We start from the raw sequence: 15,961 nt of genomic DNA, 5'->3' as shown, positions 1-15,961 counted from the left end.
ACCGGGGCTAAACATTGGCATGTATATGTTTAGTGTATTTTTCATATTTCATGTATTTTTATTATGTTGACATGCTATGTTTGTGTTTGTGCTTGTGTTTGTGCTGTAGTAATGTTTTCCTTGTTTGTTGTACTAAATTTTATTCTAATTGAAGTGGAAGTTAAGTTTAAGTGCTTGTGTTGTTATATGAAACTATCAAACGAATGGGGAACTAAAAAAAGTAATGGGCATATTCGATTAAATATTGTTGTTAATGTATACAAAAATATTATTTACACCAAATAAAAAAAAAGGAAGGCCGAATCAATGTGTCCCGCATCCGGTGTGTCTCAATGCAGCCGCTGGCCTGAGGTGCATCCTCTCCCGCCCAGGTGCATTATTAGGATCATTATCATCAAGTCGTCTCCTTATAGCCGGATGCGGCACAGGATGACATGTATCGGTGGTGCTGTCAGGTCCAGTAGAAGGCTACATAATAATATGAAACTTAGTATAGAAAACTACATAACAATTTAAATTGTCTTACCATCATCGTGTCTGGATCCTACATGTAGTCATCTGTCGCAGCATCGCATGAAGCCTTAAAAAGAAAATTAATAAAGTTAAAGAAAATAAATAAGTTTACAGTTAAAACAAAGTCAAATTCAATACTAATAAATTCATACCTGCGCATGTGATGTGGAGGCATAACTCAGTCGGCGCCCACTATAAAAATCTCGGGTCGGTCGATCTTCATCAGTGGTAGACGGACCTGGGAAGTATCTACCCCAATCCACTCCTTAAATATCCGAGCCCGTGATCAATAATTGACCCGATGGGGTCACCTGCGATGGCTCTGGAGTGCAATAAATTCCAAGGCTGTAAGAGGGCATGTCCGTCTCATGCATGCCACCTGCCATATCAGCAGCAACATCATCAGTAGGAGCCTCAACGCCCCCTTGCTGGAGGCTCACTAGGTTCCTCGAAGTGTTCGGGAACAAAGACCCCCCCAAGTAGAAGGAGAAACAGCAGCCTCGTATATCGCTATACATCTACCTCCGCTGACTCGCCGGTGATAGTATGGTGGATCTGCTCCAGGTGGTCTCTAATGGGGACCAACTGCATACGACTGGACCCAGACGCTACAGTCTCGTCCTCCGGCCTGAAACCCGTGAGCATGTGCAGCATATCCCAATAAGACTGTCGCGAATAATATCTCATGGTCGGAGGCAGTAAAACTGGTAAGCCATCAGCGGACAAGCCATATAAAATCTCAGCGTTCTGGAGTGTGATGATGGCCTCACCGATGGGCAGATGGAAAGTGTGCGTCTCCGGTCGCCACCGCTCAATCAAGGTCGTGGTCAAAGCCCAGTTGAGCTGTATCTGGCCAATCCTAATAATCTTATATAATTTCATCTCCTCCAGGTAATGGACCACACGGGGATGTAGATCTCTATGACTCAAAAAGTCCCACAATAGATCCACTCTACTGGCCCGAAAAGTCTGCGTAAGCAACTGTCCGTCCCATATATACTCAGATCTATGTTGGGGCTGTAGGGCTAATAGATCCAACGTCCGAGGGCTGGGATATATAGTCGCGTCCATGTCGTCAACTGTAAATTAAAACAACATTAATTGTATTTTATTCTGTATATTAAATACTAATTTTTTGAGATACACAATTTTTAGCGTTATACAAAAATTATACCTATGGGTTCCAAGCTTGATATTTGAGTCCCAGTAGCACAAAACTATCATTAATAATTATGTGTTTGTTTTATAATTTAAATTCATATTTTTTAATAACTTAATTGTACAAATTATATATATATATATACCTATAGGTTCCGGGCTCGATATTTTGAGGCCCAGTGGCACCAAACTATCATGAATAATTATGTGTTTGTTTTATAATTTAAATTCAATTTTTTAATAACTTAATTGCACAAATTTTATATATATACACCTATGGGTTCCGGGCACGATATTTTGAGGCCCAGTGGCACCAAACTATCATTAATAATTATGTGTTTGTTTTATAATTTAAATTCATATTTTTAATAACTTAATTGTACAAATTATATATATATATGGGTTCCGGGCTCGATATTTTGAGGCCCAGTGACACCAAACTATCATTAATAATTATGTGTTTGTTTTATAATTTAAATTTATATTTTTTAATAACTTAATTGTACAAATTATATATATATATATATATATATAGGTTCCGGGCTCGATATTTTGAGGTCCAATGACACCAGATTAACATTAGTAATTATGTGTGTTGATACAATTATTAACTTAATTGTACAAAGTTTGCATTTTCAACTACCAGTATAAGATACTTAAACAAAAAAATTCTAAGCTAAAATACTACACATTACTACACTACAAGGCTCTAAATTTTACTACGCTAAAAAGATCTAGATTTTACTACGCTAAAAAATAATCTAAACTAAACAAAAACAACAAATAAATTTAATTGCAAATAAAACACAAAACGGCATGAAACACATATATATAAATCAGGATATTAACAGACAAATTTATATTTTTTTTATAAAACACTAATATTAAATCCGGATAAATTCAACATACTAGTTTTTCAAAAAAAACACAAACCGAAATAGAACACATACAAATCAAATAATATGCATTATTATAAAAGTTTCAACTTAAAAAAAATCGAAATACCTCGATTTAGAATTTTCGGAAAGCAAATAAATTGAAATTTTGACTCTGAAAGTGTGAATCAACAATAATACGAAGTTCTACTCATATGTGGGACCTACGTTCTTTACCTTTTATGTGACGGGGGACCAAAAAAAAAATTTTAAAAAATAGTGGGCCAGCGGGTATGGGAGTGGGGGACCAAGAAGAAGAAGATATAAAATATTGAGGAAGAAGAAGCAGAACGGTCGTCTTGAAGAAGACGACTCGTTTTTTAAAAAAGGGGTATAGCACCGGGTATTTGAGCGCTATACCTGTTAGTATCAGCTTTCTATGTATAGCGCCCAAATACTGGGCGCTATACATTAACGGCACAGTTAACGTTAATGTATAGCGCTCAGTATTTGAGCGCTATATATAAAAATGTCATTTTTTTTACGCCTATTAAGATGCTACTTGTCTAAAAGAACCACATTTTGATTCCGGACTCAACCTTTTCATGAGTCATGACTTCAAAGTTTGTACAGTAAAGCCATCTTTAGAGTAGTTTTTAAAAATTCTCACCATTCACTTTAGATTAACACTGCTATGAATCCCACTCAATGCGTTTTGGGTTGAGCATATCGCACTGGGCTTGCCTAGTGCAGCTTACATTTTTTGTGCTGTTTCAGTCTATTGCACAGGGAAGGTTTACTTAGTGCGCATAAAGTGTTCACCCGAAAAATAGAGACCGTGGCAGAGATTCTAGCGGCCGTAGGTTTCTCCTCTTACCAAAAAAACACTACTATGAAGGGGCAATTTATTTTGTATCTCCTGCGACTGTAATTTTTGGCTATATATTAGATTTTCTTGGATTAAAATTATGTCTCACTAATCAAGAAAATAAAATATACACATTAATTGTACCGTTTTGGCTGATTATAATTTGTTAACTTATAAGCAATGTCAAACAAGTAAAAGAAGTCGAACCGTTGAACTTAATTAATTAATTAGCAACCATTTGTGTTGATAATTAAGTTAACTAAATTACAACGATTAAATTCCGTTATGGAGTATATATAATACTATATGGTGCTTTTGTTGCCGTAGATAGATTAATTAAAATAAAATAGCGGCCTATATCATAGTGCTCGATCGCAAGTCATCAGAAATATTTAATAAACTATTACTTATGGTGCTTTTAATGCCGTAGGTAGAATTAAAATAAAATAAAATAGTGGCACTACTATATCATAGTGCTATTCAATACAAATACTATTATATTTTACCCATTAACTGAAACAACTTCAGGTTAACGTTAGAAACTAAAAAACATATATACTTGTTCTTATTCACTTTTCAAGAATCTCCATCTCTTCTAATAAAATAAAGTTATCGACTAATATAAAATCATTCAAAACACACTATTCATTACGTTAAGAATGTGGAAAAATAAATATAGTTCACAGGTAGAGTTATATCTTACAGATAACTATTTAATTTTTATTGTACGGTTATCTTCTATTAATTCTCGCTTGCCACATTCTCTCTCCCTCCACCAACCTCGAAAAAAAAAAAGAAAAATAATAAGAGAATAGAGAAATTCACCACTGATGTATAAAGCGGGTTTTAAGTTGATGAAATTTCATTAAGATGATCTTTTTTTAACCGATTAAATTTATATAGTACTCCCTCCGGTCTAAAATAAGTGATTTTTTTTGTTGTTTTCACGTATATTCAGAAATTCAACTTTTAACATTAATTAGCAATGAAATTGACCATATTAACCTTTATTGTCTCTTCACATAAACACTCCTAACATATATTCCAACATTAATTACTCCAAGGGCAATGTAGGAAATAAATAATTAATTCATTCTTGAAATCTGAAAAAATTACTTATTTTGGACCACAAGAAAAAAAATTAAAAAATCACTTATTTTGAACCGGAGGGAGTATATTGTAAATCTTGTTACACTGCAAGCAAAATCGAGGAAATTATGCATGAAATCATGCTAAATATACAAATTACTTCTATTTGCCTACCCTAATTAGTTTTATTTTCACACTCATCATTCAGTTATCGTAGATTGGTGTTGCTCCCAAATGCATACGCAAGTATACGTGATCGACAAGTAATATAATAATAAGTTAAGTGTCGAACCCACAGAGATTTGTATAAACCACTCACTAAATCACTAAAATTGTTATTCAATCCAGCTAAAATCAAAGTCCAGTAATATGATTATATTATACTACGATTCTAAATAATAACTAAATTATCAAGTGACGAGTTGATTGTTGTGTATAGGGGGTGTACATAGGCCGGGTTGGTTCGGATTTTTCAGTTACCAAACCAAACCAATTGTCTCGGATTTTTAAATTTACAAACCAAACCAAACCAACAAAAGTCGGAATTTTTCAATCACGATTTTTCTCGGGTTTTTCGGTTTTCTAGAGTTTTTCGGATTTTTCGGGGTTTTTTCCGACAAAATCTTCACAGCATAAAATTTATAATTTGTGGTCTAATATTCTTAGGTCCTAGTAAGATACAACTATATAAGATGCTACCCAATAAAATAATACAAAATAATATGAGATAAGTCATAATTATGCTAAAATACTCAACAAATCGCATAAGATAAATATTGCAAATTAATAAGCCATAATAAAAATATACATAATCTAAAAGTACTAAGTCATGTTAAAATAAGTACGACTAATAAATACTAAGTATTAATTACATGACTAAATAACATTAAAAGTGAGTTATGCGTTTTCACTCTCTAAATCAATGTGAAACTAAAAAAATAAATATCCAATACTATTGTCATTTATAGTATTGAATTGAATTTTTTTTGTTAGCATTAGTATTGATTTGATTTTGCTTTGGGTTTTATTTGAGTTACTACTTTTATGGGCTATAAAATATATTTGATCATTCAAAAGTTCTAAGTGCAAGCTTGAAATAATATATTAAAAGAGAGAATTATTAAAGAGTTTAAACTATATTTATAAATTAGATTACAATAATTATTTTTATGTATAAAATATTTTTAAAACTTGTCTACATATAATGTCGGGTTGGTTTGATTTCAGTTTGACTTCTTTTAATTAAAACCAAACCAATTATGGTCGGATTTTTTTTTTCTAACACCAAACCAAATCAAACCAAACAATAGTCGGGTTTTTTTCTTCAGTTTGACTCGGATTATCGGTTTGGTGCGGTTTGTCGGTTTCTTTTGTATGCCCCTAGTTGTGTATTCGGTAGAGACAAGTATTCCAGGGTTGTAATCGATTCACCATTCGTATTGTGTTCTAATTAACTCTCCCTTTCATATAATTCACTCATGGTTGCTAATTAATCGATAAATGCTTTCATAGCCTTCTCCCGAAGTACTACTCACCTATTCTCAATAGATTAACGCCTGTATTCCTATGAAATCAATCTATTAAGAATGCATTAAGATTACAATATTTAATTAAGCACGGTGACTAGGTATATTCCTATCCTAATCACAAAGTCGCCTCCCCTCAGAGTAAGGGTTAAGATCATGCTCTCTTCAATTCTTCTCTAATCTAAACATGGTTTTCCCAAGCATAACATAGATAGTAAATAGAAACTAACTGCTGGCCAGACAATTAAATTAATCACAGAATTGAAGAAATAACCATATATTGGTGAATTATAATCAAGGTCAAGCTAATATCAAATAACAATATTCATGGCTAAATCACAACCCCAGAACAATGGGTGTTTAGCCACTCATGATGTAATCAAACAATTGCATAAGTTTTGAATAATTGAAAATACTAGAAAGGTGAAGAAATCTCAGATGTTCTTGCTCCTGGATGTTTCTTGTGTGTATTTTTCCTCCAAAGTGTGTCTCTCCCTTCAAAAATAGGCTTAGTCTTTCTTTTATACGTGTTGGATAGGTCTAAGGCCGAATAAACCGTGTCCCGGGCAAAATAGGATAAAAACCACGTCAACGGCACCCAGCCTGGCGCAGGGCGCCCACCAGGGCGCTGCCCAATTTTTCAGTTCTGTTTCCAACGCCACAGGTGGCGCCAGGCGTTGCCTGTGACGCCCAAAGCACATTTTTTCGGTTTTGTTCGTTTTGGCTCAAATCTTGCGCGTTTCGCCCCCAATTGCTCCCGAATCATTCCTACAAGTAAAAACACTTCTAATTAATATAAATCATAGCATTTAACATCCCAAATTCACAAAACAAAAATAAAATATGAGGCGATATACATAGAAATATATATACTTTAAGCTCAACATCAATTGACTCTCTCTTTTTTTCCTCTTATGTTTTATTAATCATTCTTAAAAATGACGAAATTGATGTAGTAAAAGAAAGATAAACAAGTACTTACTTTTCTGAACAACGATCAAGTACGAAATCTCTCTACTTCTGCACGTTTTTTGAATAACACTTTAATCACACTAAATAATTGTGATTAGTTAGTTATAATTTAGTTGATAACTTGCTAATTAAGGAAAACATATTGATAGTGCATGCCAAGTAACTATATTAACCGAAGAAAGCAAAAATATAATAACTTCCTTAACGTTCAATAATTCTATTTAGAGACGATCGCGAGTAGGATATCTTCATGATGTCTTTTAGCACATTTTAATCAGAATATGCATTCTCATTTATCTAATTTTCTTTTCCAGAAATGTTTGTAAATCTTATTTACAAAAGATTTATTTCGATAATTAGAAGTGTAGTGCAACATTTACGTACTCTTTTTTCCATATTAATAGATTCTGTATTCTGGAATTTTATCTTTGAGGTATATATATAGAAAATAGGAAATTCCGGAGATAATAGGATAGGGAATATGGTTCAATTCTACTGTCATTGTTTTTTTCCCCTTTTTTGGATAAAGTTTATATGGTATTGTGATATACTTTTTGGATAAAATTTGTATAATGTAATATATTAGAAAGAAACCATATCTTTTACTACCATTTAAAGGTGTTGACTACGTAAGGGGCAAACTTGTTGTAATACAGTTATATACGCAACTGAATTTTTCCAAGTGAAAAGAAAGAAAATCAAATATGTATTACCCCATGGCAACGCAATTATGAGGTGAGAATTTATTTTAGAAAACCTTTAAGAAGAAGAAAATGCAGTTACAATGCGTTCTGTGTAATTTCTATTAAGATGGAAAATTCTTTAAGTAACTTAATTTAGAACTTGTCAAGGTCAACCACGATAACCTATTTCCTAGATACGTATACTATGAAAATCTAGTTTGTTTTACTTTCCATTAAAAGTATGGAAGACTCTTTGTATTGTATTAAATGTGTTGATTTTACTTCCTATATTTCAAGACACTTTAGTTGCTCCGGATGCTGCCTTTCTCAGGACCCTACGTGAATATGAAATATTCTGTACACCGAGTTACTATTTTTTTTAAGGCTCTAGCTAAAAGTCTGATGTGCACCCGATATTTCACCAAATTAATATAGTTAAGTAATAAATAAGGTGAAAATATATTGTAATTCATCGTAGTTAGGTGATGAAGGAGTATACGGAATACACATGTCATGTGTTATTACTAGTTTGATATAAATACTAGGTATGGGTAAATTTTTATCGATGGGATACAGTGTCATAAGTATTTATGAAATTGTCTAAAGTTCTCGGGTAATGACACGAAATACTTCTCTAATCCCAAATATTAGTCGTTTTAACAAATTAAATTTTTCTGAAAATAAATGTATAGAAAAACAAGAAACATATATAGTATCACTACCTTTTTTTCTTCTAAATTTGTCACTAATACTCCCACTAATGAAGTATTGATTAACTGAGATATTTAAGAGATAAATAAAAAATTGTTTAAATAAGTACTTTTATGATTAAGGCTATTGAATATTTTTCGTAAGAAGATGCAAAAACTTTAAAAACAAATCCGTTCAAGTCACCAAAAAACATTACTATTGGTTATTACTATGTGAAATCAAACTAAGTGTTCACTTCTTTTGGTGTAACTAATAGCGTGTCATAAGTTTCTATATCTTTTTGTAGTCATAAATAGCTCCAGAATTCTTTAAACCAAAAATGTAGCTGCCTTAAGCTATACTCGTTCATTTCCTTTAGAGCGAGGGGGGTGGGGGGGTGGGGGTTGAGTAACATTCATGAGAGTTTCCACAATTAATACGTTAACTAATTTTAATTTTGGTCGATATTCAGAGTAATCCGTTGTCTTATCTCCTGTATCAAGTAACCATGCTTTTCTCCTTCCACAAAGAAAAGACGAAAAAACAAAAAGAAAGAGGAAAAAGAATATATTAAAAGTTCAGAAAATTGTACATCTTTTGCCCTAGCTAGAGAGACTTTTCCCGTAACAAAGACGCTTTAATCTTTTAAGAGCCATAAAAAGCACTTAAATTTTTAAAAGCTATAATTTAAAGTATTTGTCTAAACCATATTTTATCTCGCGCTAAATGTCTTACTTATTTAATAGTTTATTAATTAAAATAATACAATTTTTTTAAATTAAAAAAGTATAAATGACTTCTTACTATTTTAAAATTGCAAATATTTTAAAGTAGACGTAGGTGACAATGACGGCCAACATTTGGAACACGAGGAAGTATTTAAGAAGGCATAGTTCACTAAATATTAGGAAAAAACAATCTTTTATATTTACTTACCGTTTAAATAACAAAAGTAATTTTACAAAAATCTCATATGATATTTTTTTTAATTAATTTTTGTGAAAAAAATCATATAACTAAAATAATATGTATAATGAATCACAAAAGCAAATGTCGCCTTATAATTTACCACCAGTGCATTATTACTTGTTCTTGATAAAAATTTCTTATGGGAAGTTATAAAGGGCAGTTAAATTTTCATCTTATGGAGAAAGTACTTTCTAAGATGACAAATTCACTTTCCCAAAGAGTCCAATTTCAGACATAACTTTTTTCAGTATTTTAACGTTTGATAAAGTCCTTTCTTGATTGGACACAAACCGTACTACAAATTGTCAGTCCTAATGACTCCAAAACTCAATTATTCACTGAATTTTTTTTTTGTCTCAGAAAAATAAAAAAAAGTTAGTAAAATCTTTTCACGATGTAAAACGTTTAATTAATTAACAACGTTTTTTTAATTAATTAATATCAACTTTATAATTTTTCATTATTCATTCGTTTTCGGTATTTGGAACATAATATCACCTCTATTTCATATGAAATACTCCGTAACATCGTTTTATCTTTATTTTCATAGCCATGAAAATATCATAAGACCATAAATTTTAAGGGCAAATTTTGTATGTGTTGAAAGTATTTTTTCCCTCTCTTTTAGACATTATGCCCAATCACAAGACCATTGATGGAGTACAATATTTTTATGCGATAAATATTAATTTGTAATATTGTTAATATTATTAATAATACGTATTAAAGTCACTTCTTAAATAATTATAGGTATTTCCTGATAAATATTAATTAGTAATACTAATAAAAAGGACAATTTATTAATTATTCCAGGTTCATAATTTACTGTTAACTAAAATATTTTTAAACTATCAATATATATAATTTAAGTCATTCCTTTTTATTGAAAAACCTCTCATGCGAAAGTAATTGATAGAATAAAATAAAATAAGACCCACAAGGAAAAAAAGCAAGGAACCACCCCACTAATCTTCCCCCCCCCACCCAAACCCACCACCCTGTAAATATATATACACACAAACAAAGCAACGGTTCACAAATTGGAAAATCCTTCTCTGTCTCTCACACATAATTTTCTCACAAAAAAATATTCTTTATTTGACTTTCTTTGATTTCCTCGTAAACACTAGTCATACAAATTCCTCTCGTGAAATGTCAACCGGTGGCACCACCACCACGACGTCAACCACCACCAACTCCGCCACTGTTATCCCCATAACCACCGCACCCAGCACCCACCACCGTCGCCGTATCGCCGACACCATGACGGACCCCGAAAAATCATCAAACCATACAACACAACATATAGCCTCCTCAGATTACAGTATTTTCTCAGATAATGATGATAATAACACGGAAAATATCAACGCCAATATTATTCATTATCACCATCACCATCATTATCATCCGTTAATAAAATATTTTTTGGTACGTAAAAAAGTACCAGAAAATATTGTATTTAGAGTAGAAGAATGGGTTTTAAACGTTGGTACAATTATGCAGTCTTTGAGATCAAGGAAGAATATGGGCCGTACAGTTTTTGGGTTGCTCCTTTTTTTTATGGTGGCATCTGTATTTTTCAAGTTTTCTTTTATGATGATGAGTAGCAATGTAGAAGATATAAATGGGAATTTAATGAGAAGAGAAAATGGTATTTTTATGTTACATAATTTCAAGAATGATATTTTGGCTAATGCTCAAAAGGTAGTTTCTGAAACGGATTCTTCTTCTTCTGCTGCTGGGGATTTTGTGAGAAAACGTCAGATGAAAGAAATACCTGTAAGTATTAATTTTGAATTTTTTTCCTTTTTTAATGTTTATTCTCATTCAGAATTCTGAAAAATATGGAAAAAAGAATTAAAGGTTGAATCTTTACTACCCAAATTTAATTTGGTGTTTATGTAATCCAATTTTAGAATATGGGAGCTGTAATTTTCGTTTTTCTCTGTATTTTGGTCTGAGACTTTGTCATGAATTTTCAGGATGGAAGTTTTTTTTTTTACTTTTACCTTTTTAGTTTTTAACTGAGTGGGTAAATTGAGAGGTTGGGGAAATCTCTGTTCATTGTTTGACTCGGTAAAATCCAAGTAAGTGGGCGGCAACAAAAACAGTGTGGAATATTGTGAACATTTGCCAGTTGGTTATTGGCAATGTTGACTATGATGGTGGCTGTCTAATGATTAGTTGACCGTTATAGCCCTTGGCCTTTTTTATTTCTTCCTTTTTAAAGAAAAAATAAAGGTAGTGTTCTAGTTATCTTGGGTGCACCTCAACAGATATATGTTATTTCTCGTAGCATTATATCAGGATAAAATCGAATGCGTGTCTTCCACGCACATCTAACTGTTAAGGTTTAATTTTTAACTAACTTGTCTGTATGGATTGCTTTGACAGGTACCAGAAATATGGATGAAGCCAAACAGTGATCATCATTACCAATGCATTTCTCGGCCAAGGAATAGAATAAGTATGTCAAGATTTTAGATTTCTGAAATTATGGGTTGTTAATTTGTGAAGTTTATTCTTTATGCATTCTGATACCTGCAAATTATTTCAGGAACTGGCTCATCGACGAATGGCTATATCTTAGTTCATGCGAATGGAGGATTGAACCAAATGCGAACAGGGGTGAGTGAAAAGCTGTATGCCTCAATCTGTTAATGGTTTTTAGCTAATCGCGAAGCTAAAATGTTTTGCTAATTATGTTTAGTGGATTACTGCAGATATGTGATATGGTGGCTATTGCAAAAATAATGAATGCTACTCTGGTTCTTCCTTCTCTTGACCATGAATCCTTTTGGACAGATACTAGGTACTACTCTTTATTTTCTTCTGATCAGTTTAGAATGACCCCTTTTTAGGGCCTCTTCGTTTTCGTTCTAATATTTTCTCGTTTGTTGCAGTGATTTTAAAGATATTTTTGACTGGAGACACTTCATTGAAGTTTTAAATGATGATATTGAGATTGTTGAGTCTTTACCTCCCAAATATGCAGCTGTGAAACCCCTTCATAAGGCACCTGTTTCTTGGTCAAAGGTTTGTAAACAAAACTAGTACTGTACTACTTATGAGCTAGCTTTAGCTTTTAGTTTTCGTGGCAACAAACAACAACATACCCACTATAATCCCACTAGTGGGGTCTGGGGAGAGTAGAGTGTACGCAGACCTTATCCCTAATCCGAAAAGGGTAGAGAGGCTGTTTCCGGGAGACTAAAACTAAAATATGATGCTTTCGTTGCAGGCTAGTTACTATAGAGGAGAGATACTTCATTTGCTAAAGAAGCACAAGGTGATACAATTTACCCACACAGATTCAAGACTTGCTAACAATGGCCTAGCATCGTCTATTCAAAGGCTTCGCTGTAGAGCCAATTATCAGGCTTTACGTTACACGGATGAGATAGAGGACTTTGGAAAGAAGTTGGTGGATAGACTTAGAGATAATGGTGAATCATATATTGCTCTCCATTTAAGGTAATCTATCTAACACTTGGTTTTTCTTTGACATTTTCTCAACCATTGATCGATGAGTAGCTTAGCATATTGCTTGAACGTGCAGATATGAAAAAGACATGCTAGCCTTTACTGGCTGCAGCAACAATTTAACAGCTGAAGAGGCTGAAGAACTTCGTAAAATGAGGTATGAAGTGAAACATTGGAAAGAGAAAGAGATAGACAGCAAGGAAAAGCGACTCCAAGGGGGCTGCCCTATGTCCCCGAGGGAAGCTGCCTTATTTCTTAAGGCGATGGGCTATCCCTCCACGACCAGAATATACATCGTTGCAGGGGAAATTTATGGCAACAACAGTATGGATGAATTTCGTTCACACTATCCAAATGTGTTCTCTCACTCAACCCTTGCAACAAAGGAAGAACTCGAGGCTTTCAAGAATTATCAAAACCGTCTTGCTGCTGTAGACTATATGGTAGCCCTCGAAAGTGATGTTTTCGTTTACACATACGATGGCAATATGGCGAAGGCTGTACAAGGTCATAGAAGGTTTGAAGGATTTCGAAAGACCATTAGCCCCGACAGGTTTGTTATCATCCTTAATGCTCTATATACTTCCCTTTTCACCACTTAACTTTGATCAAATTAGTGACATTTCTTAGTATTGTCGTTGTTTCAGATTCAACTTTGTAAGATTGATCGATTTGTTGGATAAGGGTGCGATATCTTGGGAAGAGTTTGCTTCACAAGTTAAGGTCTTACAATCCAATAGATTAGGAGCTCCTTACCTCAGACAAGCCGGTGAATCGCCAAGATTAGAGGAGAACTTTTATGCAAATCCTTTACCAGGTTGTTTATGTAATAGATCCGAAGAGGAAACCAGTAAACAGCAACTCAACAAGAGACCAAGTTTAAGGGTTACTTCACAAAGATAGGGATATGTATGTTCATAATGTGGTAGATTAGTCCAATATCAGTACCATAATATACTACAAATTGGCCTATAAGTGGCTGCCAGATGTCGGGTTCTTACTTGCCCTTCATGCTGCGCGGCGAGCAGAAACAAAGAGAGAGTATTGTAGCAAGCAAGCAGGGCTTGGAAGCAGAGATGGTTGGTTTATAAGATGGACAAAAAGAAAGCATATACAGAGATATACTCAAATTATTCTTTAGGTGTGGAGTATAGAATTTTAATTCATTTATTATTTTTATTTTGTTCGAGTTGGTTTTGTAATTAGTTTACACATTTAGGTTCAACACGGATTCAATATGTATACTGATTCATGAAAATGATATACAGGTCTTTGTACACAGTTGCAGAATTACTCTTTTTTATCATCTTTTACTAGACAGTTATTTTGCGTTGCCTTTCATTTTTAGCTTAAAGAACTAGATGGATTATTCCGCCCTCATGGCTTCGGTCTAATGGTAACAGCGCATCACTTGTTGTGTGGATTAGACATACATCACCTTTGGTATTTAAGTGTTTAAGAACGAGCTTATTTCCACTAAGCTTCGAATAATACACACTAGTTCTTGGGAAATTCTCGGTTATTAAAAAACAAAATTATTTGGATCATTCCACCTTATCAAGATTCTGTTTCAGTTTGAACCGCTCATTCTAATAATTGATTCAAGTAGAACTAGTGGCATTAGCAGGATTTTTCCTAAGTGGCATCACAATTAAAAAAATAATAAATCACTATAATAACTTGAAGAAACACCTCAAATCATATTAATTGAAACAACAAGAAACACCGACGGCCTCAAGGTAAATGTCTCCTAGTAGAAGTAAAATATCTTTCTTGTTATATTCTACGATGCTAAGCAAGGGAGATAAAAGTAGCTTTCATGTAACAAATAAACAAAAAAGTTTCGGTAATACCTCGTAACTGTCCCACTAGCAAGCAAAGGAAAGTGGTTGTAAGGCTCATTTTGTTAAATAGGCAGTTAATTCCTCTTAATTTTAACTTTTTCTAACACTAATATTTTTAATCTATATGTTTTACTCCACAACGTTTAAGAAAACCCATATAATGTGTCTCATATATATATCTTTTTAAGTATGATTTCTTTCCTCTCAAATAAAGAAGTAGGCGTTTGGTCTATAGAACCTATGAAAATGAGATTATTATAGCATAAGACTCTTGTACACCTACATTATTGCAAATATTCCTCAGCAAATTGTGCAACTCCCTTCATACGAAAAAACTGTATTCACAAGTAATTATTATAAAGATAGCCATTCACAATGCTTGCTTTAATTTTGTGGCAGTTTCAATGGCATTCTTTAGGCCATTGCTCCTCACCTCAAAACTAAGCTTGAAGCATGACAACAGTAAATAGTGGTCCTACCAACTAAGTTTTGCAAAAGTTTATTCAGTTCCTAGATGTCCATGACAAACATTTCTACCTACTAGTCTAATAGGACTCACAACGGACAAACAAAATTAGCCTATAGCATGTCGTGAAAGAAGCGCACTGGTCGACCGTGACTTCAGGGCATAATTGAATGTAGATATTATCAATGCCAGGCTAAGAAATGCTGGTGACCATTCCCCTATGTTAATAAAGCATATCTACGGCACCTGCTCAGCTAAAGAGGCCTAGCCTGATACGAGAAGTGCTACTTCAGGGCCAATTTAAGATTTTAAGTCAGTTAGTACATAATAATACTATAACCATTACTTCTTGGTGACAATCATTGAAAATCAAGTTCAACAAAATATCTTGAATACGAGTTAAGAAGAGCAAAAATTTAAGATGTCACGTAAAATATTGAAAAGTAGTGCTTCTCTTCCCTCTGATTTGGTTTTCGTAGACTGAACATAAAATAAAATTACTATGACTGAGGCATACCAAAAAAGCACAATAGATACTGAGGTTAGATATCTACCTGCAAGAGCAAGGCATTTAGGAAAAGTTTACTTCAGACCATGTGAAGTTAGCAGAATGGACATGTGAGACAATTTAATACTGATAGAATGCTATCACGCTACAATCATAGGGACCATAAATGGAACTTGAGAGTTTGGCTTATTTGTATAGAAATAATGCATGGCTTTATCCCATCCTTTTTCTTGAGAGCACTGTTTCATTTATAATATACTAGACAAACATAAAGCAAGTTCTGCTACTACCTAAGAAAGAACTTGACAAACCCAAGG

At 33.4% G+C, this 15,961-nt stretch overlaps 1 protein-coding gene across 1 annotated transcript; it reads left to right on the top strand.

The window, feature by feature from the left end:
- The first annotated feature begins 10,386 nt into the window (after positions 1-10,386).
- On the top strand, positions 10,387-14,132 carry LOC107818021 (O-fucosyltransferase 19). The gene is made up of 8 exons (XM_016643929.2): positions 10,387-11,122; positions 11,738-11,810; positions 11,901-11,971; positions 12,067-12,155; positions 12,247-12,379; positions 12,585-12,817; positions 12,903-13,379; positions 13,474-14,132. The coding sequence occupies exons 1-8, from the start codon at positions 10,496-10,498 to the stop codon at positions 13,727-13,729; spliced, it is 1,959 nt and encodes a 652-aa protein (XP_016499415.1). The 5' UTR covers positions 10,387-10,495; the 3' UTR covers positions 13,730-14,132.
- The last annotated feature ends 1,829 nt before the right edge of the window (positions 14,133-15,961 follow it).

The sequence above is a fragment of the Nicotiana tabacum genome, chromosome 10, assembly GCF_000715075.1.
Source record: "Nicotiana tabacum cultivar K326 chromosome 10, ASM71507v2, whole genome shotgun sequence".
NCBI lineage: Eukaryota > Viridiplantae > Streptophyta > Magnoliopsida > Solanales > Solanaceae > Nicotiana > Nicotiana tabacum.
This window is presented reverse-complemented; position numbering and strand designations above follow the sequence as displayed.